This window comes from Ambystoma mexicanum, chromosome 2q (assembly GCF_040938575.1).
Source record: "Ambystoma mexicanum isolate Mex_15411 chromosome 2q, UKY_AmexF1_1, whole genome shotgun sequence".
Classification (NCBI taxonomy): Eukaryota; Metazoa; Chordata; class Amphibia; order Caudata; family Ambystomatidae; genus Ambystoma; species Ambystoma mexicanum.
The window spans coordinates 1192369652-1192397454 of NC_090924.1; the positions used below are offsets into that span (position 1 = coordinate 1192369652).

General features: G+C 44.8%; 1 protein-coding gene across 4 annotated transcripts in view; it reads right to left on the reverse strand.

The window, feature by feature from the left end:
* The window catches only part of NEBL (nebulette), a 1132595-nt gene that overhangs the window by 59814 nt on the left and 1044978 nt on the right, over positions 1-27803 (reverse strand). For 2 of the 4 annotated variants that reach the window (XM_069648592.1, XM_069648590.1), the window contains 2 exons: positions 3897-3989; positions 1099-1242 (listed from right to left, as the gene is read on the reverse strand). The exons of the other annotated variants lie outside the window; for them this stretch is intronic. In XM_069648592.1, coding sequence (XP_069504693.1) covers positions 1099-1242; positions 3897-3989 — 237 coding nt within the window. The remainder of the gene's footprint in view (positions 1-1098; positions 1243-3896; positions 3990-27803) is intronic. 4 annotated transcript variants of the gene reach the window in all.

The following is a 27803-nucleotide window of genomic DNA, read 5'->3' on the forward strand; positions in this document are numbered from 1 at the left end:
TTTTTAATGTCATTACAAACTTTGCTGGACTGCATATTTAGGAATATTCAAGGTTATATGGAAATTAACAGTACATGGGAAAGTGTCACTCGAATGACATAATATAAACTATTAATTCACACATTGATTTGGGTTCTATGAAGAGGCATTGCAATTTAATTGGAGGTTTTTGTTAAATTAATATAATCATTTGTTGGTACTTACATTGTGTATTTGGATTGCGATCTTCAAGTTTATTGAGTATTTTTCCAAAACCCTTAGCATGCAAACCAACACATAACCACAAGATAGAAGGGCTCATAGAGACTATGTAGAAAAGGGCAAATATGTACGGGACTCTCATTTCTGGAAGTTATCGATGGAGGCTCGCACCAGTGAGAAACCCCTGTCAATGGATGCCTCTGCCTCACCCTGCGAATGGAATATCGGAAGAGAGGGCTGAAACAGCCCATGATATTGCTACCATACCACAACAATTCGGTGCGGCCTGTATTGTGAATTGGTAACATTGTTCCACTGGACAAGAGCTACAACTTCTTAACTGATCTAACTGTGGAAGAATTATCAAGAGGCAACTGTGGGTCTTCAAGTTTTCCACAGATTTTGGGCTGTCCCCGGGCACTATAATCGTAAACATTGGTAAGGGGAACAGTCATCTTGTCTGCAGCACTCACCATGCCTCCCATTTTGGTCATCACAATCTTCCATTGCTCCTCCCACTGCTTCCCCCACCACTAACAATATAACTATTTACCATCTGTTGCAGCAGACAGAAAATATTCCATAATCAGGATGGAATGCTATACAGTGCGCCACAAATCCGTCGTATCCGAACCCGCGTTGCTACTCTTTACCCCTTTTTCACAATGCTTTACAAAAGCCATTTCCAATCACATTTGTACAATACATTTGCCGAAATGATTCACTTAAGATTCCAAATTATAAACAGGTAAACCCCCTGAACAGGATCCATGTGTAACTCTCACTCTGATGTGAAGCATCGTGTGATTAGTAAGGTTGATAAAGGTGGGAGTGCTCAATTGAAAACTGTGATTGAGATCACGCTGGTTTGTGTTAGTAGGCAGTCGTGAGTGATACCTTCTTCATAAGATGGCCTTGTTCCCTCACTGAATATGGAAATGCTAGGGTTCATCTCTGAAATGTCCGACCTGTCATCCCCCACACTCAGTTCAGCTGCACTGGCAGGGGTGGACTGATGTTTATTTAATCGATTTGCTTTCTCTACAACAGGGGAAGGAAAATATAATAAATAGATACATCATCCGAAACATGAAAAACATGAACAAATAATGTATTAAACCAAGTAAAGTGAAATCATAAAAGAACAACACGACACAGCACATGTGATTTAGTTCAACGCCTATCTGTCTTCTATCGGCACTGAAGAGCTAATCTTCTCTTTCAATGTGCATGGTTTGATCTAGTAAGTAATACACCTCTAGGTCAGCTGGCTAGTCCCATATCAAACAAGAAAAACATATTAAAACATACGAGCTTGGCCTGACATATTGTACACATAGCTCACCTGCTCACTATCTTTCTCTATCTCCAACCCCTCTCTTTCTATCTCTTTTCCCTCCCTCCATCTCACTCTTTATCTCTCTCAATCAGGGGCGTTGCTAGGGGGTGGCTAAGGGGGCTATAGCCCCGGGTCTTTTGGTTGTAGCCCAGGTGCTACAACCAAAATGCTAGCTAGCCCGAATCCTGCCAGTCTCGACATCAGCTTGGCCCCTGATCTTTTCCAGACCTAGCAACACCCCTGCTCTCAGTGTCTGGGAGTCACATTGTCAGGTGCACATTTGCCAGAACCACCCCTGCTTTTATTGGCAGTGGGACGACCAGAGAATCAAAACAGATATATATGAATGAGAGCATCAGTGACAGAGGCATTCCTGAGGTTGGTCCTGGCATCAGAGGCATTGCTGGGGGGGGGGGGGAGTTCTCATGGGGCTACAGCCCCGGGTCTTTTGGTTGTATCCCTGTATAAATGCTCAGGGACTACAACCAAAATGCTAGCTAGCCCTGAGTCCTGACAGTCCTGAAATTAGTGTAGCCCCTTATCTTTTCCAGACTTAGCAACACCCCTGGTATTTGGCGACATGTATTGCCACTGCATGTGTCCTGCAGGAATATCGCCCTCACAGAAATGGTGCCTTGAAACAGCATTTATTAGAAGAGGCACCTTACAAATATGCAATAAAATAAAATAAACTATGAAGGAACATTGTCCATTTTCCGGGAATTGACTGGGGCCTGGATGAGCCCTGCAGGGGATGCTGAGGTTCAGACAGCCCTTGTAAGGGACAAGAGGGCTAAGCTATAGTCATTTATTTTTGTTTTTTATGTTTTCTTCCATATAAAAAATCAGGGGTTGCACAAAAAATGTAACATAGGTTAGGTGCTCCCAGTAGAAACAGCTCATATGCTTTGATCTTTTCTGAGCACAACTCTTTGCAACAGCGGTCTGCAATCTTCGACTCGCCAAATGTTTAAAACCGCAACTCAAATCAGCCATAGCCAGCGTAATCAAAGGTCAGGGTTCATGGGTGTCAAAGTTCAAAACATCTGGAGAGCACTAGTCTGCACAGCCGTGCTTCAGAAGAAGAAAGCGTGTTTCTGAGAGACAGAACGACATGCATTCATGTTAATTTGTATTGATCACTTTATTATCATAATCATTGTGATAATTAGATCATGATACGTGTCTTAATGAGCAAAGCACATTATCAAAATGGGGATTAACCATCTCATCTGATACAAGGTTCGAATTCCTAGGTGGAGAGCCTATTGTACCTTGACAGTCAGAGTCCTGCTGTACCCTGTTGAAATAACACTATGAGAAAAAGCGAGAGGACACATGCAAACAGAAAGGGGTTCTCTTTGCTTTGTATAACATCAATGAAGTATTTTGAGGGGAACATAAGAATAATGAAAGATCTATAGACAAGTAGGTCTATGATGGAAGGATTGTCTCTTGAATCGTGGGGCTCATTTTATTTTTAGAGCCCTAACGTATAAAGTATTTAGAAAGATGAATCTCATACACACATTTGGAAAGCCTCAGGATCCAGATACAGAGAAGAAATGATGGGCATAGACAGAAAGCAAGGGTTTTAAGGTTAGCGTGGCTCTGCACGTTCTCAGTCTCCAACACACAGACATCCTTTAGGAGGTATGAAGGTCCAGCATTGCTTGGATCTCCTGTACGTCTCCACTAGCGTGTCTGTAGAATGGGTGTTTGAAGAAATAACAGTTTTAAATTCTGCCTACGATTTAAATCAGTGCAATATGCATAACATTTGCTTTGAAATGTGACACAATTAAAGCTATGTTTTAAATTGAATGCTTACAATAATTACCGACTGTTTGCAATATCTAATGGTTCTATTCCTCCACACATACTTGTAATGGCCCATTGCCAATACAAGGTGGATTTGGAGTAGGTTTTGTTGACATTAAGGGACTTATGGATATGAATGCTTATAATAATTACCGACTGTTTTCAATAACTAATGGTTCTATTCCTCCACACATATTTGTAATGACCCATTGCCAATACAAGGTGGATTTGGAGTAGGTTTGGTTGACATTAAGGGACTTCTTATGAATATGGTTGTAATGGAAACATCACATAGTATATTAAATATATCTCATATTTAATAAAACACCTGTTTAATTGCAGGTCTGGATTTCATGCAGTATTTACGCCATGGCATACATGGAAAGTCGTAATACAACAGTCTCTGTCAGTGTTCTTATGCGATACTTGTATATCGCTTGAGTTGTTTTATCATGCCTCACACATTCGGACAGTGCTGCTTTATTTTACATGCATGTGATAAGTGATAGTTTACACAAATAGCAACAAGCAATACCAGAAAGAATGTGCAGACTTCTAGACTGAATATTGTCTTCCAAAGGATCAATGTCGAAGATGGATCCGGGGTCTGTACGCCAAACCTTAAGGTCTTTTAGCAAAGGAAACAAAGCATGACAGATTTACAAATGTGCTATTAAATAAGTTGTCTTTAAGCTCAGACGGCAGCAATTGTTGGAACATCACATCACAATATATGCACCATTTCACAGTTAAAACGTTCAACTAATTTGTAAGGTTGAATCTCAGGGGCAGCTCAGCTTGAAAAACAAAAAAAACATTGACATCTGATGAAGCAATGTATCCAGAAATATTTGAAAAGGATTATTTTAGTGCGTCACACTTTCATTAAAATTCTAAATGTCATAATGGAAAAAAAAAAAGAATAATGATTTTCTCATAGCTGATTAGAACGTGAGTTTTATTCATTATACACTATTGACTTGTGTTCGAATTTAATATGATCTGACTCGATTCACTGCAATGTCCGCAAAAGCTCTATTATTTTAAGGTGTTATTGCGCCATGTCCAGTCACAAATTACAACAAGCATTGGCAAAGCCAAAGGTTTGGGCGGTTTCTCTTGTTTATTGCATTTCACGTTTAAAGGCAAGAATGAACTAAATAATTGGTGCCTACACAACCAGTAATTACAAACGTGTCTGTCTCTTAGTGTTTGCAGAGATGGAAAATTAGTAATATACATGGTAAAAAAAGAAGTATGTTCCCTGCGATGTATGGAAGTCCTTTTACTGGGTCTATCACCAAATTTCCTTCTTTGTTTACATACATTGTTACTGTGTATGTAAAGGTTTTTTAAGTGATCATGGGGATTATAATAATGAGCTTCAATGACGGATAGGAGTCGATGGTGGTAGGCAGGTGTAACTTTGGTGGCGGAGCTTAGGTAGCTATCGTAGATGGTGGGTTTGGGTCGGTGACAGGGAATGGGCTAGGGTGGTTGTGGGGCATGGAGGGGCTCGGTAGGTCAGGGGGTGGGGAGTGAGCCATCTGGAGGTATGAAGTGGGGTAGAGTGGGTGGAGAGCAGGGAGTGCTATACAGTGGGTGGAATATCGGGGCATACAGTATGGTGGGTAAGATATTGGGGGCAGGGTGTGGGGAAGGGTGACTGGAAGTGTCTCAGGAGACAGGCAGTGGGGCAGGGTGGGTAAGGGGCAGGGAGTGGGGTATTCTGAGTGAGTTATTGGGGATCAGGGAGAAGGGTGGTGTGAGTTGGAGGCTTGGTCAGCAGGGGGTAGGGTGGTTAGGTCGGGCCAGGGAGTAGGGTAAGGTCGGTGGTGTGTCAATGGGTAGGGTGGTTAAGTGGGCACAGCATGGTGGCAGGATTTGTCAGACAGGGAGTGGGGTATGGGTCTAGGGCAGAGAGTGAGGTAGGGTGGGCGAGTGGAGCAGGGAGAGGGAGGGTTCATGGACATCTGACTGCTAGGGCCATATTGCCCCATTTATGCTGGTGTTTGTTATGGACATATCCCAATACTCCCTTTTCACATTCATCCACCCCTTCCCCGCTAGCCTAAAATAAAAAGTATGCTAACCCGCCCCCCACCCCTGTAAAAGAACACTAAAAAAATGCATCAAAACAGTCATTTCACTAAATGTGATCTGAGCCAGGGAGCGGGGTAAGGGCGTCAGGGATGGAAGGCAGGGCGTGGGGTGGGTCGGAGCAGAGAGGGTGGGACGCCAGAGGGAATGAGTGGAATTGGGTGCATGGGTTGGGGCATTAGTGTAGAGAGGGTTAGTTTTTAAGGGGGCAGTGAGTGGGGTAGGGTAGGTGGGGGTTCAGTGTGCAGGAAGTGGGATATGGTCGGTGGGGGATCAGGCAGCAGGGAATTGGGTAGGGTGTGTGGGGGATTAGGATGTAGGGAATGGGGTAGGGTGGGTGGGGGTTATCAGGATGCAAGGAGTGGGGTAGGGTGGGTGGCCGATCAGGATGCACATAGTGGGGTAGGGTGGGTGGCCGATGTGATACACAGTGAGGAGTCGGTGAGTGGGGTAGGGTGGACGAGTGTGTGAATGGGGGTGGAAGTGAGTTGAATGAGTAGGTGGGGTGGTGTGCGGGTAGGGAGTGGTTTAGGGTTAGTGGGGTGAGACAGTAGTCAGGAGGGTATACTACTGTCCCCTCTCATTAAAACGGGTCAGCAAAACACTGTACAGTGTAAAAGTAATTAAAACATGTGGGATGTTTTCACCCACACATCCAAGTCCTACAACATCGCGGGCAACAGAAACATTAGAGTGGCCACCGGAAAGCATGCTGCTTGCCAGAAATCATCCAAAAATGCACAGTAAAAATCTGAAAAAATAGGCTGCCACCCACTTTTGCCTATATTAGTGAGCACAGGAGGTCACTGCCTAAAACCACCATTGGGCTACACACACAGTAGCCTGAAACCCTTTGGGAATAGCAATACTGATTGCCAAAAGCAACCCAGAGCTGTTGGGAATTCATTTTCTTGATGTTAAAAATTGCTAAAATCATGGCTCACAAAACAATTAAAAAGATCCCACCTTCTTGTTGGGGGGTCAACATCATTCTCCCGCAAGAATCTACATGAATCTGCGGTCCACAGAAGTGCATCCATATTTGAACAAAGTATATTTTGAGGTTTGCTTACTGGTAAGGCAGCTGTCAAAAATGGGTGCGGTGCTTGACACTGACCGGCACTAGCGATCTAAATTCTGACAGGAGACCTGTATTTCTGAAGCTAAACAGTAACCTGAGTTAGCTGAGACTTCAAAGGCTGGCTGTCCCCGGGAAGCCTTCACACCTAGGGCCTCATTACGACTCTGGCGGAACGGGTTAAACGGCGCCGTAAAAGGCTGCGGCGCCGTTCAACCCGTTCCGCCACATTACGAGGTCCCCTCGCGGGACACGTTAAGCACGCCTGGGAAAACCAGGCGTGCATACCGGGTCCCGCGAGGGGAAGAGGGAGCAAACAACGGGCCATCTCGTAATGGCCCGTTGTTTACTCCCTCTCCCATTCCCATTCAGCCCTATGGGGGCTGAAATGGGAATGGGGATGAACCGTGTCCGTGTCCTCGAGTGAGGAATTACCGGGCCATCCGAACTCGGAATGGTCCGGTAAGTCCTCATTCCGAGGACACGGATGCGGTTTTGCCGGCAGCCATGCCGCAAATTGCGGCATGGCTACAGGCATAACTTGTAATGAGGGCCCTAGTCATCTCAGCAACAGCAGAGGAAATCACATGGTCCTGTTGATTAATAGGGACGAGATTTTCCCTGCAGACTGGACAAAGGAACAATAGACTCTTGCAATTGAATAGAATATGCTGATTTGGGTGTGCCTGAACAACACTGCTCTGGGGGAAGGGAAGACATCTGATTTCTGAGTCACGCCAAGTTTCTAGGGGCGGGGGACAAACCAATGGGTGTACTGAAGTAAAAGCAAATGTATGTCTTATGAGAATACTGATAATTATTATACCAAGTGTACAAAAATGTACAATTTGGAGATTCTTAATATGAAAAATTCACTCATAATTTGAGACTAAGCTGGACGCTGTGGGATGATCTGAGGCAAAGCCCCATAATTATTAATATCGCAGACACAGTGTTTATGCTAGGAAAATAAAAAAGTGCTGTAATATGCGCAGAGAGGTGGTGTACCTCCGTGTAATATTTGTTGCAAACCCAATATGGCAACGCACTAAAAGCGCAAAATGTTGTCATTTCTGAACTCAAGCTCGTAGAAACATGTGACTTGAACCGAACTGTACCTTAAGCAATCTGTCATGCAATTTAGGTAATATTAACAAGTTGTGTATATTGTAAATATGTGTTTTATGAAAAAGAAGATATGCTGTATGGACACAAAGGGGAGTGTCCTTTCCTTGAGCCATAAACATGACCCCTGATGACTCATTCTGACTCAAAATTCTGTTCTCCAGTCAGAGGACAGTAAATCCTTTAACCTAGCAAATCCTCAGAGGGTTGGGCATAGAAAGTCAGCCTCCACACCCCCTTTGAGAACACATAAAGAGACTGCTGAGACCCAGATAGACACACTCATTTTTTCCACTACTCATTGATTCCTGCGCAGCACGCTGCCCGACCATAGCCAGACAAAAACTCCAGACTCAGACTCCAGATAGACTGCGGAACCAAACTCTAGAACTAAACTCTAGAACCTTAAGCAGGGGCCAAACCCAAAGGCTGAACTCTTTTCAGGGGCCCCAGAATCCAGCAACCTAACCAAACTATTCAACAGCCGGGCGAGCTGTTTGATTCTGGCTAGAACCCTGTGCCAGAACCATATCCAGACCCAGAAAGCAGAGCTGTACCCAGAACCCGGCAGACCCAGACCAGACCGCTGTGCAGTGCCGAAAGCAGACCAGAGGCCCTGCTGTGAGCAGAAACAGTGCCAGAGACCATCCCATGGCGAGTGAACCGCAGCCCAAAACTGACCAGATTTGTGACGAGGTCCATTCCCTTCCAAAACTAGGAGTGAGTATCTAGAACTATCCAGAACCCATCTCTTAGTTTAAAGTAATCTTATTCAAACCATTTCAACCTGTCCAGAACTGCATAGAAATCGTGTGTCCATTCTGTGATTTCAATGCTGCAAAAGTGTCATCTGTCATTTTGAAATCTTGACTTCATTTCTGAAAATCTACCTCAACAAAAACGTCCGTATCTTTTGAACCGTATGTCCTAGAAGCGAGAATTAACTGTAATTTTAAAGCTAAGATCCTCAGCTTTCCAAGGAATCTAAACCTTGCAACTCCTTATAGTTTTTCCGTAATCACGGTTTACTCACTTTGAAAAAGTGCTGCGAACTGCAATTTGGCTCAATTTCACCACTTGTAAAAATAGTTGCTTCTTGCTTTCCGCTGCTGAAACTCGTTTTCACTCTGATAATCATTCATGAATCATTGCTAGTGTTGACCTGAGCTAATTCAAAGAAGCTATCACCTAACCTGAATCTCCTATAGGGAATTAAAATCATTTTTAGCATATTTTTCACTTCATTGCAATCACATTTACAAGTATTTGGCCTGTGTTTTAAAATCATCCCTGTTTCTCTAAGCTTGCTGGGGGGAAACGGGAACTGAACTGCTTTTGATTGTATTCCTGAAAACCTGTGTGCCCTCATTTCCATCTCTTCATATTGCATAGGGGGGGAGTGAGTTGTCAGAAGGGAAATAGTGATCATATTATCTCTTGCTGAATCCATATCGAGTTTTATTTCTGTGCCTGCATTCTTTCCCATCTTGCATTTCCTTGAACCGTAAAAGTATTCTCTGCTACTTTGTCCTTCCTATTCCTACTCCTTTCTGATTAAAGAGTTGTTGCTATTGTAATATTACCCAATACTGATCACTGTTCATATTCATAAGTGTGCTATCAAATATTAATGTATTCATAAAAGTGTGATATATATATGTATTGTTTAATTTTTCCAATAAACCTTTTAATTTGCAAAACAAACCTACTTCTTGGCTCAGTGAGGTCAGGGGGATTCACAAAGAGGGGCATTATATAAGGGTTTATCATCCAGATTTAAGAACTTGATATAAAAATATATGAATAAGGGCTTCCATTGGGCATCCCAGACTAGGCATTGACTTAGTTGGAGTGCTTGATTGAAGTCACTTACAAACATAAATAGTGTTATAGATCCCAAATTAACAAGGATACCATATGGAAAAATGGATGTCAGCTTGCATCTTAAAGCAGATAGCTGAGCATTCCACACCCCAATATCACACTCAAGAAAGTGACCCTTGACATGCTGAACTGTAGTTCCTCTGTGGACCTATGGTTATGCATTGTTTCCGCAAAGCTATTAAGGCCAGCTTTGTAATTCACAGAAAACTATCTGGAGCCGTTTAGATTGTGCAGGATTGGGAGTAACATGCTGAAAGCATGAGACATGTTTGAACATTTGGTGTAGCAGCTTTCAGCACTAGTCAAAGCTTCTTTCTTAGTCACGTCCAGTCCAGGTGAAGACTCCGTACGTTGGCCGATTTTGCTCTAGGATTCATAGTTCCATGGGTTCCATCCAGATGTGATTTAATAGGAGAGTCAATAGAAGCGAGAAATGCAGGATTATGCTACTGTGATTGCTCGTTCTTGCGATGGTCAGAACCAGTCGCGCTGCTCACAACGATGAAGTTAACTCAAGGTTTGGACCAGTGGGCGAATCCCATGTAGTTTTTGAATAATGATCTGCTTTCTTAGTTGGTAAGACTGTTTGAGAGGAGCAATTCGCTTTATCAGTGATCCGGTTTACCACAGGTGGGCCATGAGAGACTGTTTGACTGCATTTTTCAGTATTGTGAACATAGTGTCTCTCAACAAATGAATCTAGAGAAGGAAGCAAAACCTCAAATTCATAGAGAGTGTCACATCTATTTAACTCTTTGATGATTGTAGCCTTGGAATGCCTTCAAGACTCAGGAGTACTGTTTCTCTCAGAGCCTGCCATGAAATATAGCTATCTTCATTATGATAGTTTTCCTGTTTACAACTTTAACCAATCAGAACTCTCTCCTTCCCCATTTGTCCCATCCTGCCTGGGTCCATTCCTCTTCTTTTAGTTGCTCTTCAAGCAAATCAGTGCTTTTCACATATCTCTCTCCAGATGTGCGCATGAATGTGAAATGTGAACATTAACAATGTGTGTTTATGAGCTTTGGTGTATGTGGTCCCCCTCGGATCTGCACAAGATGCACGCATAATTCACTGTGACGCATCAGTGCATTGCACAGTTTAGTCAGCAACACTGACACATAATGTATTGCAGCATGACATCACCGGCATACCGGCGGCAAGGCTGATGCAGAAAGCCTCAGACCCTAATATCGGTAGATTAATCACATCTGTGGCAACAAATGGGAGATATCACGATCCAGATCTGTGAGTGGAATTGCCCACTTCCGGACATCGGCTCACGTCTCTCTCCAAGAAATCTAAACCTTCCAACTCCTTATAGTTTTTCCGTAATCACGGTTTACTCACTCTGAAAAAGTGCCACGAATTGCAATTTGGCTCAATTTCACCACTTGTAAAAATAGTTGCTTCTTGCTTTCCACTGCTGAAATTTGTTTTCACTCTGATAATCATTCATGAATCATTGCTAGTGTTGACCTGAACTAATTCAAAGTAGCTATCACCTACCCTGAATCTCCTATAGGGAATTAAAATCATTTTTAGCATATTTGCACTTCATTGCAATCACATTTAAAAGTATTTGGCCTGTGTTTTAAAATCATCCCTGTTTCTCTAAGCTTTCTGGGGGGAACGGGAACTGAACTGCTTTTGATTGTATTCCTGAAAACCTGTGTGCCCTCATTTCCATCTCTTCATATTGCATAGGGGGGGAGTGAGTTGTCACAAGGGAAAAAGTGATCATATTATCTCTTGTTGAATCCATATCGAGTTTTATTTCTGTGCCTGCATTCTTTCCCATCTTGCATTTCCTTGAACCGTAAAAGTATTCTCTGCTACTTTATCCTTCCTAGTCCTACTCCTTTCTGATTAAAGAGTTGTCGCTATTGTAATATTACCCAATACTGATCACTGTTCATATTCATAAGTGTGCTATCAAATATTAATTTATTCATAAATGTGTGATATATATATTGTTTAATCTTTCCAATAAACCTTTTAATTTGCAAAACAAACCTACTTCTTGGCTCAGTGAGGTCAGGGGGATTCAAAGAGAGGGGTGTTATATAAGGGTTTATCATCCAGATTTAAGAACGTGACATAAAAATATATGAATAAGGGCTCCCATTGGGCATCCCAGATTAGACATTGACTTAGTTGGAGTGCTTGATTGAAGTCACTTACAAAGTGGGGGCTCGTCCGGGATGTGTGGATTAGATCTACCACTTGTGCAGCTTAATACAGTGTGCTAACTGACAGGATACATAAATCCTGTTGGATCACCACACTGTGTTAAGCTGTAAAAGCACTCCTCAAAGGAACACTCTAAGGAAACGGTCTGTTTTGCAAAATAAAATACTAACTTCTGTAAGTCAGGAAGGAAATCAATTTCCAGAATGACGTCACTGGTAGACATCAAAATAGTGAGAGAGCACCTCTTACATAAGCTATTTGTGAGAGGTGAGTGGACTCAGCAGGACCAGAAGGTGTGGTTGCAGGCAATCGCACCTCAGATCACTGCAACAGGGTCAGATACATGGAGAGATTAGGGTGTCCCTTACATGTGGTCCTGAGTCAGCTATCCATGGCCCCTAAAGCCAAGGATGAACACAAGATTGCCTGGGTAGTGGCATATTTATATTTATATATGGGAGCCATACAGGACACATGTGCGGAAGGCCAAGATTTGGCAAGTAGGCAACTGATGGCATTAGAGCAGGCCCAATCTGACCTGGTCTCTTCTGAGCAGAGGCTGCAGAGAAGCCAAAGTCAGAAAACGAGTAGGCAGTATGTCATTAAAATCAAAGAGGACATGGGTATCCTGCAACAGGAAAGGGCAGACCAAGATACCAGAATTCTGGACTTGCAGAAGGAGTACCAAGAAGGTTTGGACTCCCTACTGCAGAGCCAGAAAAAGCTGGAGCAACAACTAGACTTCAACAGGGCATGCACAGAGCAGGTAGCCACCCTGCAAAGCCATCTAGATCGAGTGAAGGCAGGGAGCAACAAATTGATTTTGAAAGACCTGGATACCCAGGCAGAGTTTGATGAGGAGCGCCAGAAAGCTGGTGCTTTTCAAAGGCAGAGGGACGACCTGGCGGCACAGATGCATGCTCTTACTTAGGATAGGGACACCTTAGGCCAGGAAGTCTGCCACTTAAAAAGGAAAATGGAAGAAAATCACTTGGCCCTCCAGGGACTGGGTGACCTCCAAAAAGAACATCAGAACTTGGTAGAGCACACCAGAAGGGTGGAAGTTGATCTGGCAAGAAAGGAACAGGCCAGTAGCGACGGTACCCAATAGGTAACCCTCCTGCAGCAAAGATTGACCCAATGCTCCAGGACCAACCAGGAAGCACAGAGGGAAAATTAGGCTCTCTGTCAGCACAATGATAGGCTCCAGCAACAGAGAGCCATGCAGGAGAGACTGATAGAGTCTAGTACGGCCTTGATTGAGGAACTGAAAGCACAGGCTCTGGCAGGGCAACAGGGAGCAGAGGCTGATAGAGACATAACCTCAGGAGCCCTAGTACCAGAGGCTTCCATCTCTCCCAGTCCCTGGACTCTGCCACTCCCATGTCCCCTGGCGCACATGAGCACAGGGCCAAGGGGATGGCAGATTACTATCCAGTCAGAAGTATGGGGCTCATAGGCCAGTACCTCCCAGGAATGGATGGGCGGGAATCCGGGTATGGGCACCCAAGTACAGTGCAATTTAATGGGGAACCCCAAGAGAGTAGGCCCTCTAAGGGCATTCAGAAAACCTCTGCACAGTTAGGTCAGTGTGGGGGGTACCCATCAAATCCTGGCAGCAAGGAGGAATCTGAAGACTCCTCTGAGCGTCAAAGGACACAGCAGACCAGGTCCCCACATTCAGACAGCCATTCCCAGGCTCGCAGAATGCGGGAAAACCTGGAAGATCAGACGGGCACCTCTGGGAGCAGTGCTTCTGAGTCAGAGGATGAATGGACCAGGGTTACCCGAACCAAGAAGGCCAATAAGGCACAAAGTACCTTGCTTAAGGACCCCTTAAAACAGATTAAGGCAACAAGGAGTGTTATCACCCCTTATCACAAGAACGCCAAGTATTCTGTTTGGGAACACTTGGAGCTCTTTGAGCAAATGATGGAGACTTTCCATTTGAAAGACAGAGGTAGCTGCATTCAGAACATAAAATGGACATTCTCCCCAGAATACTCCAGTTTCTTTGCGGGGCTGGAGGACCAGAATCATTGAAGATGGTCCACATATAGGGCGACCATCTTGAAACACTTTTCTGTTCACCGAAATCCCCAAGAGGCTCGCAAGGCAGCCTACAATTTGCAATGTGGGGAGGATCAGGCCCCAGAAGAATTTGTGCAGGAGTTGAAGCGTGCGTTTGCGCAGACTACCAAAAGGGTGCGCACGGACAGTAAAGAGTTTGTAAATACGTTTTTCCATACCTTGCCCAAATACATCATGACCCAGCTAGAGATTTTCATGAGAAAAGGTCACTAGACTGGGTCATTGAACAGGCCACCCAAATCTATGAGGTGCAGAAGCCCATTGAAAATAAAAGTAATGCGCAGAAAAGCCCCAAACCAACCAGCACCCCTGCTGCTGCCAAGGAGGCAGAGGTAAAGGTTCCACCCGTTTTAGATTTGGAGATGGCGGGGCCTAAAAACTTGCCTGCACAGAATAATTCCAAGCCAAGAAGGCCCTCGGGCCAGTCACAGACAGGCAGTCAAGGAGGTAGTCCCACAAATGGGATCCCTCACTCCCCTGATTATGTAAGTCCCTGCTACAAGGGAAACCAACCCATCCTGGGTTATGTGTGGACTCCTCCAGCCCAAGGGGGGGGGTCCAGCCAAGCACCTAACCCAGGGAACTTCCCTCCTAACTTCCCACAGGAGGGCAGAAATTCCCCAAATCCTGGGCAGAACTTTTTCCCCTGGTATCAACCCAACTTCCAGCCCCAAAATCATCCATCCTTCTTTCCCCACTTCCCTGAGCCCAGACAACCTAATCCAGAAGAGGGAAGGCCAAGGGTGGAGGGGTACCCAAATCTCCCCAACCCGGGGTACTACCAGAGAAGGGATAGCTACCCTTCCCTGGATCAGCCCAGGGGAGAAAACAGAACCCCGTATCACCCTGAGCGGGTTTCACAGTTAGAGCGCCAGGTCCAAAATATGGCACGGGATCTGGGTCACATGCTGAGGGCTCAACAGAACCCTCAGATGAGCATGCCGGTGCAGAATGCCCCAAACTCTGGGCCTGGTGCTCCAGAACAATGACAGGGGAAGCACCCCGATAACCCACCGGTTCCCAGGAAGGAGGCACAAGGGGAAGGGGGTTGTAAAGCCTTGGAGGAAGCTTCCTTCCCCACTTGTAAACAGCCCCTGGAAACTTAGGAACCGGAAACAAAATCTCCTACAAATGAAAGTCTGCCACCCAAGAAGCAGAGAGGAGGTAGGAGAAACAAAGGACTCAAACAGACACAGTTTGTGGAGGATGTACAGATCTTCCAAATTGAGGGAGAGGGATCCTCAGAGGATCCTGGGAAAAGTATCTTCTCCTTCAGAGATGGGGGAACTCCTGCCAAGGAAAAATGGGTCCCAAGGGATTCACATCCAGACTGGGTAGTTGTGGGGACTGAGCTAGTGCCACCCATCATCTCATCCCAGAACCGGAGCCAGGGCTACACAAAATTTCTCCTAATTCTAGTTGCCAACTTTTTCTTTCAGATTCCCAGGACTCTCCACAGAATTCTGCCCAAAGCTCTTCTCTTTCCATGTCCAAAATCAGAAAATTAGCCAAGCGGTTGTACAAAAATGTTCATTATCTATGCCCCCTTGAGTAGAAGGAGGGAAGATACTATGCCGTGGTACAAGTACAGGGGCAGGGTACAATATTGGCACCAATGGACACAGGATCCCAAGCTACCCTTCTGTACAAAAAGGCCTTAGATTAACTAAATGCAGGGAGGGGGAGAATTACCAAATTCTTCTCACCTCCCTTCCTGGACAACCTCAGAACTTTGACAGGAAGGAAATGCCCATCGAGGGGACTGCGGACTTGGACATTAAAATTGGGCGACACAAGAGGAAACACCTGGTCATAGTAGTGACTCCAGAGGGCACCCCTTGTTTACTAGGGAATGACCTCCTGAGAAGGTTGTCACCCCTAATAGATTGCGTAAACAAGGTCCTCTTGACCCAGACTTGCCGACCAATAAAATTAAAACAGAGTGTCAACCATGTTAGTTTAAACTGCACATGCCACATGGTTGAACAAAAATATGACCAAGTAGAATTTCACTTCCAGAACAACCAAATTCCAGATGTGACAGTAATAGGAGTAGGACAACAGACTGGTGATGGAGGGTCCTCTCTATTTCTGAGAATCAACCTTCCAGTTTGAAGTGGTATTCCACACTGGAAGGAAACACTCTGAACTTCTTTACCAATCCACAATCAGACATTCCCACTCCAATAGTCAAGAAAGATGTGAAATCAGCTCAGAGCCTGGCTGCTATTCAGCAAATTGGAGAGCAGTTGTTCATCCCTGCTCAGTTAAATGATGGGAAGGACTCTGTTCTTGCCCGAGTATGTGTGAACAACGGTAAGAGCTTCATCAGTGAAGCCATGTTCCGCCAACTCCCAAAAGATCCAGCCATTCCCACATTCAAACTGATAGACAAATGGGAAATGGATTTGGAAGCACCCAATTCCAAACATCTCCTGCCAAGCAGGTGGTATGCTCAAAGTCTCCATTGGCAACAAGAGCATAGTCCATAATTTTTTGGTCGTGCAAGACGTCACTGCCGCCTTTTACTTAGGCAGTGATATTCTCAATCGCTTTGCCATTAGTGTGGACCTAATCAACTTCAAAGCTTGGTCCCGATTAGCGGATAATCCCATGGGCTTTGATGACCAAGAGAAAGCATTTAGGTCAGCTCAACTGCTACCTTATGCAGTTGAAATTCAGATTGGAGAGGAAGTCACCATTCCAGAAAGGACCCGACAATTCTCCCTGGTAGTGAAAGTTAAAAGAGGACAAAAATTGAAAAACCCTGATGCTTATAATCATCTAAATGCTTCTCTCCAACAGCAAGGGTTGGGGGTAAATCCAACACCATTAGTCAATATAGAACACAACACCATTCCAATAGAGGTGGATAACAGTGACTTTTTAAAGAGTATTACTTTAGCCGCAGGCACCATCATTGGAATGGTGGTTGATGACCGACATTTCTCCATTGATTTAGGAAATGAACTGTTAGGACATTGACAGTGATGACAATACAACACCAGACAGGATCTTTACCCGGCATGGGGGCAACTTCCTGGTGTACACTTCCTGCCCTTATGGTAAGGAAGATGTGACTTGTGACTTCAGGAGGGATGAGGTGATTTTCCAGGTCCATAAGGCTGCCTTTCCCACCTGAAGCCTCCAGTCCAAATCAGCACTCTGACCAGGGACTTCTCCACCCAGCTGGAGGAGGCCGCTGAGGTAGTAAAACCAGAAGTCTTTCCAGGCTTCAGGCAGATGGTTGTAGAGAGAGTCAACCTAGCTGATGCCTATGTGACTCTGGAGCAGAAGCAGGAGTTGAAACAAGTTTTCTTGGATTTTCAAGATCTCTTTGCGGTGGACTCATATGACTGTGGTTGCACCAACATCCACACAACAACAATTCCCACGGACCCTGGCATGACTCCAGTGTTTGTGAAGCAATATTGTTTGCCTCTCGCATCCATGGAGTCCCTTACTGAAATAATTAAGAACCTTGAGTCCCAGGGGATAATCCGTCCAGTACACAGCACCTTCAATAATCCGGTGCTGGGAATATTGAAGCCAAACGGCCAGTGGAGACTCTGCGCCGTCCTTAGAGAGGTCAACAAATGGGTCCATACTTCCCGATGGCCTCTTCCCTACATTGACCAAGGGCTGGCCCAGATCCAAGGGTCACAGGTATTCACTGCAATAGACCTGACCAATGGATACTGGACTGTGCCTGTCAGTAGGGAGGACCAATACAAACTGGCTTTTACCTTTGCGGGCCAGCAGTACACATGGATCCGGACTCCCTTCACATACCTCAACTCTGGCAATGAATTCAACATTTTCCAATACAATGCCATGCCCGACCTGGGTGCGAGGGGTAACCTGGCTTACGTAGATGATGTCCTCATCAAACGTTCATCTGTGGAGGAACACATAGCGGAGATCCGTTATGTTCTGACACAGTTGAGGGCTGCCGGAGCAAAACTTTCCTTTCAGAAAGCACAGTGGTGTAGAACCCGCGTTAATTGAGATTACTCCTCAGGGTCTCTGTCTCCAGGAAAAGAAAGTGGAAGCACTCCAGAAACTGAAAGACCCCACAACTCTGCTGGAACTAAGGAGCCTACTTGGACTGACTATAATTACAGCCAAAAGTTCATTGAGGGCTACGCAGAGATCACCAGACCCCTGATTCATCTCTTGAAGGGGGGGTCAAGTGGAAATGGGGTCCAGAACAATCCGAGGCAGTAAGACAGCTCAAAAGAAGCCTCTCACAAGCGCCTTGCCTAGCTTAACCTGTCAGAAACAAGGAGTTTTTCTTGGAGACAGGGTTTTCTAATACATGATTGACTGCAGTATTATATCAAAAGCATGACAAGGTCAATAAAGTAATCTCCTCTGCGAGCAAAACTTTATCCTCTGTGGAGGAAAAATTCAACGATTGTGAGAAGGCACTCCTGGCAATGGTGTGGGCATTGAAGAATTACCGCCCGTTTATCCAGGGGGAACACATCATAGTGGAGACTCCACACCAGCCTCTGCAATACATCCAAAGTGACAGAATCCGGGCCGGAAATGTGAGTAATTCCCAAATTACTTCCTGGATTCTGTCAATGCAAGGCTTTCCTGTGGAGGTCAGATATGGCCAAAACAGGAAGAGTCCCCTTGCGCAAGGTCTGGCTGACTTGCATGATTGTGCCAGAGAAAACTGCCTCGAGGACGAAAGTCTAAAAAACAAGGACAACATGGAGGCATACCTTAATTCCCCACACATAGTATTTGAAGAAGACAAGTATGAGGGAATGCCCACTGTCTATGTGGATGGAAGCTCTTACCATGTTAACAACGGGGAAAAAGACCTTGTGGCCGGCGTATGGAATGCATGGGTGAATGAGTCCCCAGAACCCTCCGCTGGGTACAAGATTGGTCCCCGAAGTAGTCAGGTGGCGGAGTTGATGGCTGTGCATCAGGCCATCCTCACTGCTGTCCAACATAAACTCCACGAACTGATCATAATCACAGATTCAGATTATGTACGGAACGGGTTCGTGGAGCATGTGGTTAATTGGAAAACCAGAGGCATGTTATGTGCTAATAACAAACCCTTGAAACATGGGAAGTTAATCCAAAATATTGATGATCTGGTCACCTCAAATGGGATGACCATCTACTGGAAAAAGATCAAGGGCCATTCCAAAGTAGAGGGACCAGACAAAACTGGAAATGACTTAGCTGATCAGCTGGCCAAAACCAGGGCCATCCAAGGGAATCTAATAGAGATTGAGTCCCTGTTGGGGGAAATCCAGGTCACTGCTATCACTAGGTCCCAGACAAATGCTCACAATGATCTTTCAACTGCACAATGGAGTAAGGAGACCCCAGATGCTGATTTGATTACGGCTCAGAGGGGGATCCAATAATTGGTAAGTTTTACCAACACATTCAGGACCCTGAGAACTTTCCCCTGACAGATACCGATTACATTGGGAAAGAGGACATCAGAGTGTTGATGAAATGTCCAAAAATGTTCCGAATCCAAGACGGTTTGTTGGTAAGGAAATCCCTAGCTGGCCATGATCAGTGGGTGGTTCCTACCTCATTCCAAAGCCTGATGTTAAGTCACGCCCATGATACGGCCACAGCCGGTCATAGGGGGTTTCATACAACCCTTGAGATCCTAAGAGAGTTTGCACACTGGCCACACATGGGGTAGGGCCTCGACCAATACTTGAAGGGGTGTCTTGTGTGTGCACAATTTCAGCCAACATCCCTCACACACTGTGCGCCTCTCCAAAAGAGGGAGATGACACTCCCATAGTCAGATTTGCAAGTAGACTTCATAGGGCCCGTGATTCGCTCCTCTAGGGGGAATAAGTACATGTTGACGGTGAAATGCTTAGTTACTAAAAGGGTGGAATGTCTCCCGGCCCCAAACTGCAAGGGACAAACAGCAGCTGCCCTGATGATCAACCACATCTTTTCGCGTTTTGGACTACCCCAAAGGATTGAGTCAGACAGAGGTAGCCATTTCACCAGCGAAGTAATGACTAAGATGTGGGAGATACTTGGGGTTAAAGGAAGCTACACATTGCTTACCATCCAGCTTCTTCTGGGGCAGTAGAATGTTACAACCGAACCATTGTGAGCATCTTAAAAAAGTTTGTGGCAGATTCTGGGCCAAGTTGGGATATTCGATTACCTCTTGTCCTAATGGCCATCAGATCTACCCCTTCATCTGCAACTAAATTGTCACTGTTTGAGTTGATGAGGGGACGCAGGATGGTGCTTCCCCAGCATTTGCTTTACAGGACCCAATAGCAGACATTGATCAATGCCTCCACAACTCATGAGTATGTTGAAAATTTAAGGAAACACCTTCAACATGCTTTTGCCTATGCTCAGCGAAACCTAGAAAGATCAGCCGATAGCATGAAGACCCACTATGACCTGAAGACCACCAGAAAGGAATACAATGTAGGAGACCAGGTTTATCTGTAAAATTTCCAAAGGAACCAGGCCAAACAGCGGAAATTTCTGCCTACCTGGAAGGGACCTTTTGAAATTGTGCACAAGATCTCACCAGTCGCCTACAATATCTGCATCCCCAAAGGCTGTTTGGTGGAAGGGGAAGACAAGTAGGTCCATATTAATCAGCTAAAGTGTTGCCATCCCAGGCACACTCTGCAGCAACTGGAGGCGTCCACTGCAATCCCAGAGGGGGCCGCTCCAGATTAATACATTTCCAACCCTAAAATATCCCATATATAGTTTCTAAAATACAATGATAAGAATGCAAATGTCTCCTGATTTATAAAATGTATATGTTCACCCCACTACATTAATAGTGGTGGGAAAATATCTAGGAATATGTTTCTGCTGATTTTTGCTTTGTCATCCTAGGAGAGATGAAACCATGGAAACTGCCCAAAGAGGACGACCCGGGGACTGGGAGCAAAGATCCGAAGGGCCCGGATTACCGTCCATCAGGACCGGCAAGGAGAACCGATTGATCCACCCTGATGGAGGAAAAGGTGCTGAACTTTGTCATCTGCGGAATCAGAAGAAGATGAGGACATCCCAGTCTTGCGAAGTTCCATCGATGAAAGTTCAGAAGGGCCATCGCAAGAGGGGGGCTTGTGGGATGTTTTCACCCACGCATCCAAGCCCTACAACATCACGGGCAGAAGAAACATTAGAGTGGCCACCGGAAAGCATGCTGCTTGCCAGAAATCATCCAAAAAATCTGAAAAATAGGCCGCCACTCACATTTGCCTATATTAGTGAGCACAGGAGGTCACTGCCTAAAACCACCATTGGGCTAAACACACAGTAGCCTGAAACCATTTGGGAATAGCAATACTGATTGTCAAAAGCAACCCAGAGCTGTTGTGAATTCATTTTCTTGATGTCAAAAATGGCTAAAAGCATGGCTCACAAAACAATTAAAAAGATCCCACCTCCTTGATGGGGGGTCAACATCATTCTCCCGCAAGAATCTACATGAATCTGAGGTCCACAGAAGTGCATCCATATTTGAACAAAGTATATTTTCAGGATTGCTTACTGGTAAGGCAGCTGTAAAAAATGGGTGCAATACCGGTGCTTGACACTGACCGGTGCTAGCGATCTAAATTCTGACAGGAGACCTGTATTTCTGAAGCTAAACAGTAACCTGAGTTAGCTGAGACTTCAAAGGTTGGCTATCCCCGGGAAGCCTTCACACCTAGTCTTCTCAGCAACAGCACAGGAAATCACATCGTCCTGTTGATTAATATGGAGGAGATATTCCCTGCAGCCTGGAGAAAGGAACAATAGACTCTTGCAATTGATTAGAATATGCTGATTTGGGTGTGCCTGAACAACACTGCTCTGATCTCTGAGTCAAGCCAAGTTTCTTGGGGCGGGGACAAACCAATGGGTGTACTGAAGTAAAAGCAAATATATGTTTTATGAGAATACTGATAACTAATTATACCAAGCGGGCAAAAATGTACAATTTGGAGATTCTTAATATGAAAAATTCACTCACAATTTGAGACTAAGCTGGACATAGTGGGATGTTCTGAGGCCAAGCCCCGTAATTATTAATATTGCAGACACAGTGTTTATGCTAGGACAATGAAAACTTACTGTAATATGCGCAGAGAGTGGGTGTACCTCTGTGTAAGATCTGTTGCAAAACCAATATGGCAAAACCCACTAAAAGCGCAAAATGTTGTCATTTCTGAACCCAAGCTTGTAGAAACATGTGACCTGAACTGAACTGTACCTTAAGCAATCTGTCATGCAATTTAGGTAATATTAACACGTTGTGTATATTGTAAATATGTGTTTTATGAAAAAGAAGATATGCTGTATGGACACAAAGGGGAGTGTCCTTTCCTTGAGCCATAAACATGACCCCTGATGACTCATTCTGACTCACCACTCCGTTCTCCAGTCAGAGGACAGTAAATCCTTTAAGCGATCAAATCCTCAGTGGGTTGGGCACAGAAAGTCAGCCTCCACACCCCCGTTGAGAACACATAAAAAGAGACTGCTGAGACCCAGATAGACACACTCATTTTTTCCACTACTCATCGATTCCTGCGCAGCACGCTGCCTGACCATAACCAGACAAAAACTCCAGACTCCTGAGGCTCCAGAACTTAGACTCCAGATAGACTCCAGAACCAAACTCTAGAACTAAACTCTAGAACCTTAAGCAGGGGCCAAACCCAAAAGCTGAACTCTTTTCAGGGGCCCCATAATCCAGCAACCTAACCAAACTATTCAACAGCCGGGCGAGCTGTTTGATTCTGGCTAGAACCCTGTGCCACAACTATATCCAGACCCAGAAAGCAGAGCTGTACCCAGAACCCGGCAGACCCAGACCAGACCACTGTGCAGTGCCGATAGCAGACCACAGGCCCCGCTGTGGTCCAGCAGAACCAGTGCCAGAGACTGTCACGTGGCGAGAGAACCGCAGCCCAAACCTGACCAGATCTATGACGAGGTCCATTCCCTTCCAAAAGTAGGAGTGAGTATCTAGCACTGTCCAGAACCCATCTTTCAGTTTAAAGTAATCAAATTCAAACTATTTCAACATGTCCAGAACTGCATAGAAATCGTGTTTCCATTCTGTGATTTCAAAGCTGCAAAAGTGTCGTCTGTCATTCTGAAATCTTGACTTCATTTCTGAAAATCTACCTCCACAAAAACGTCTGTATCTTTTGAACCGTATGTCCTACAAGCAAGATTTAACTGTCATTTTAAAGCTAATATCCTCAGCTTTCCAGGAAATATAAAGCTTCCAACTCCTACCTTCCAACTCCTTATAGTTTTTCTGTAATCATGGTTTACACACTCGGAAAAAGTGCTGCAAATTGCAATTTGGCTCAATTTCAACACTTGTAAAAATAGTTGCTCCTTGCTTTCCACTGCTGAAATTCATTTTCACTCTGATATTCATTCATGAATCATTGCTAGTGTTGACCTAAACTAATTCAAAGTAGCTCTCACCTACCCTGAATCAACATTTAGCATATTTTTCACTTAATTGCAATCTCATTTAAAAGTATTTGGCCTGTGTTTTAAAATCATCCCTGTTTCTCTAAGCTTGCTGGGGGGAAACGGGAACTGAACTGCTTTTGATTGTATTCCTGAAAACCTGTGTGCCCTCATTTCCATCTTTTCATATTGCATAGGGGGGGAGTGAGTTGTCACAAGGGAAAAAGTGATCAACTTATCTCTTGTTGAATCCATATCGAGTTTTATTTCTGTGCCTGCATTCTTTCCCATCTTGCATTTCCTTGAACCGTAAAAGTATTCTCTGCTACTTTATCCTTCCTATTCCTACTCTTTTCTGATTAAAGAGTTGTCGCTATTGTGATATTACCTAATACTGATCACTGTTCATATTCATAATTGTGCTATCAAATATTAATCTATTTATAAAAGTGTGATATATATATATATATATATATATATATATATATATATATATGTTTAATATTTCCAATAAACCTTTTAATTTGCAAAACAAACCTACTTCTTGGCTCGGTGAGGTCAGGGGGATTCAAAGAGAGGGGCGTTATATAAGGGTTTATCATCCAGATTTAAGAACTTGACATAAAATTATATGAATAAGGGCTTCCATTGGGCATCCCAGACTAGGCATTGACTTAGTTGGAGTGCTTGATTGAAGTCACTTACAAACATAAATAGTGTTATAGATCCCAAATTAACAAGGATACCATATGGAAAAATGGATGTCAGCGTGCATCTTAAAGCAGATAGCTGAGCATTCCACACCCCAATATCACACTCAAGAAAGTGACCCTTGACATGCTGAACTGTAGTCCCTCTGTGGACCTATGGTTATGCATTGTTTCCGCAAAGCTATTAAGGCCAGCTTTGTAATTCACAGACAACTATCTGGAGCCGTTTAGATTGTGCAGGATGGGGAGTAACATGCTGAAAGCATGAGACATGTTTGGGTGAAGTCCAGGTGAAGACTCCGTACGTTGGCCGATTTTGCTCTAGGATTCATAGTTCCATGGTTTCCATCCAGATGTGATTTAATAGGAGAGTCAATAGAAGCGAGAAATGCAGGATTATGCTGCTGTGATTGCTCGTTCTTGCGAGGGTCAGAACCAGTCGCGCTGCTAACAACAATGAAGTTAACTCAAGGTTTTGGACCAGTGGGCGAATCCCATGTAGTTTTTGAATAATTATCTACTTTCTTAGTTGGTAAGACTGTTTGAGAGGAAACATTTGCTTTATCAGTGATCCGGTTTACCACAGGTGGGCCATGAGAGATTGTTTGACTGCATTTTTCAGTATTGTGAACATAGTGTCTCTCAACAAATGAATCTAGAGAAGCCAGCCAAATGTCAAAATCATAGAAAGTGTCACATCTATTTAACTCTTTGATGACTGTAGCCTTGGAATGCCTTCAAGACTCAGGAGTACTGTTTCTCTCAGAGCCTGCCATGAAATATAGCTATCTTCATTATGATAGTTTTCCTGTTTACAACTTTAACCAATCAGAACTCTCTCCTTCCCCATTTGTCCCATCCTACCTATGCCCATTCCTCTTCTTTTAGTTGCTCTTCAAGCAAATCAGTGCTTTTCACATATCTCTCTCCAGATGTGCGCATGAATGTGAAATGTGAACATTAACAATGTGTGTTTATGAGCATTAGTGTATGTGGTCCCTCCGATCTGCACGAGATGCACGCATAATTCACTGTGACGCATCAGTGCATTGCACAGTTTAGTCAGCAACACTGACACATAATGTATTGCAGCATGACATCACCGGCACACCGGCGGCAAGGTTGATGCAGAAAGCCTCAGACCCTAATATCGGTAGATTAATCACATCTGTGGCAACAAAGGGAAGAGAGCATGATCCAGTTCTGTGAGTGGAATTGACCACTTCGGGACATCGGCTCACGTCTCTCTCCCGATGACAAGGTGACCTTCACTGAGAGATGTTCTCAATGTGCCTCACTGAGGTGCGACCTTAGATAAAAGGACCAAGGCTTGACAAAGGTTCCCCCCACAAGCATCAGCAATTGAGTTGCAATGTAGTTTAGCTATGGTGCGGAGCACGTTCCACCTTGAGGATTGATCAAAACGTGTCCTGACAAAGCAGCACCAAGCCTCAAGTAATGTGCAGCATGGTTAACAGAAGCAGCAATAGCTGTGTAAAAATACCTTATACACTCGTGAGTGCATTATCTGCAGCATGGATCAAGAGGATCACAGCAAGTGGAGTGAAGGGATTGAGGAGGAGCTCATGCCAGAAGAGGATAGTGACCTCACACTAAGTACTGGGAGATTCTCTTATCCAACCAGTGTCCCAGGGCATGAAGACCCTCCAAGACAGATTAGAAGTCCTTCAGGCCTTACAGGGCGAGAAGAGCATAGTTAACAGTAGTGGGCAAGGGAAAGAAAAAAGAGCAGCCAGTCCGGGTGAGGCTAAGTCCACAATACACCCCACAATATGGGTTGAAAACAAGAGGAGCAAAGCAACCGGGAAGAGACAATTCTCTTCTACTCCCCTAGGCATAAATATGAGGGTAAAAAGGAAGCCCCAAGAGGCAGCTGATGACTTTGACAAATAAAAAAACGGATTCCTCCTCAGATCAGCTACGCCCAACCTCTTCCCCCTTTCACAGGGGGGAAAACACTGGGTACACAGACACGTCAGTTGATGATGAAGATAATGTGGAAGATGACGCTCATGAGGGCGATAACAATGGCACCCCAATAATAGATACTAGCACAGTGCACGATCCGCAAGGAGACACTGAAGACACGTCAGCCATGTTTGCACCAGACAGTATACGACATCCTAAATCTACTGAATGGCTGCCATCCCCCAGGTGATGCGACACATGTCCCAAAAGATGTGAAAACCCTTGGAGAAGAAGACACAATTCCGAATAAGAGCAGAATGCCTGAGACCCGAGCATCCAGGTAAAATGGCAGAGACTCCTGAACTGGACCCAGAAATTATCACGTTCATGTGAAAAGCATCCAAGGATGTATGTAATGCATGGATAGAGCATGGAAGGGGGGCATGGGCGGCCATGATACGGTATTATACTTGGCTGGGCCTATAGCAAAGATAATGGACCTTGCAGAGAGGGTAAGACCACTGTCAGAGCAATATCCGCCACTTGGCAGCAGAACATCACAGTTCCTAGTAAACTGGTGTAAGCTATCAGGCAATGCCTGGGTACTTCATTCTGTAGCAGTGTTCCAGTTAGAATTCATAGGCACGCTGCAACAGATACAGAGGCCACCAGTCCTACATATTTCATGGGAGGAAATGCATCTCTTATGCACATAATTAAATCTGTTAAGGGAGAAAGTTGCCATAGAGAGGGGAGACCCACATATTGGGCCTCATTACAGGTGTGCCAGTCTGGAAACAACAGTGCCGGTAAGCCTACATGCACCGTCGTTACCGGACCGGCACCCTGCAACGCTGCGGGCGGGTGCCGTCCCGCCTGCCAGGGTCAGACCTGCTGGGGTGGGATGGCACCCACTCACAAAGTTCTCACTGGAGCACCGGCACCGTTGTTAGCCTGTCATCAACCTCAGAAGACTGAACAATTAGCTATTGTGCAGCTATTTCAAGATGGGGGGAATTCACCTACTCAGGAAAGGTGATTGGTTGGCCAGGTCTGATCTAAAAGACGCATATCTTACCATACAAGTAGTGTGAGACCACCGTCCATATTTAAAATGAATTTGGAGAGTGCCATCCTGTCAGTTTACGAGCCTGGCGTTCGGACTCTCATCAGTGCCCTGGTCGTTTATCAAGATCATGAGACCAGTAGCAGCCTCAATGAGAAAGCAAGGGATAAGAATGATAATATAACTGGATGACATGCTGTTTATGGCACAAGACAGTTTACAGCTACAAGAGAAGTTCAACAAGTCAAGTGCATTATTCTCCTCCCTCGGGTTCCTAATAAACAGAGAGGAGTCGTCTCTTAACCCCAGCAAGCGGGCAGAGTTTCTAGGGTTTACTATAGACACCAAAAAGGCTATGCTAGAACTACCAGCTCAGAAGATGAGAGTGATAAGTAAGGAACTGAGAGCAGATCTCAAGAAGAGGGTTATATCAAATCAGAGTCTAGCCAGAGTAGTGGGGCTGCTAGCATCTTCCTTCCAAGCAATCTTTCATGGACCGCTACATTATAGAGCCCACAGGGGCTAAAGATAAAACATCTACATGGAGGAGTGCAATATAACCAACTGATGCTGTTAGATGAAGAGAGCAGGACAAAACTAGAGTGAAGGTTGCACAACATCCAAGCATGGAATCCCCAGGTATATTCAGAGACTTTCCAGACCAGGTGCAAGCAGGTCAGGCTTGGGTGCCAGACGCAGCCAACTGCAGACAGGAGGCACATGGTCACAAGAGGAATTACAGTTTTATATCAACAGTTTGAACTATTAGTTCATTCGCAGTGAAGAAACCTCAATTCT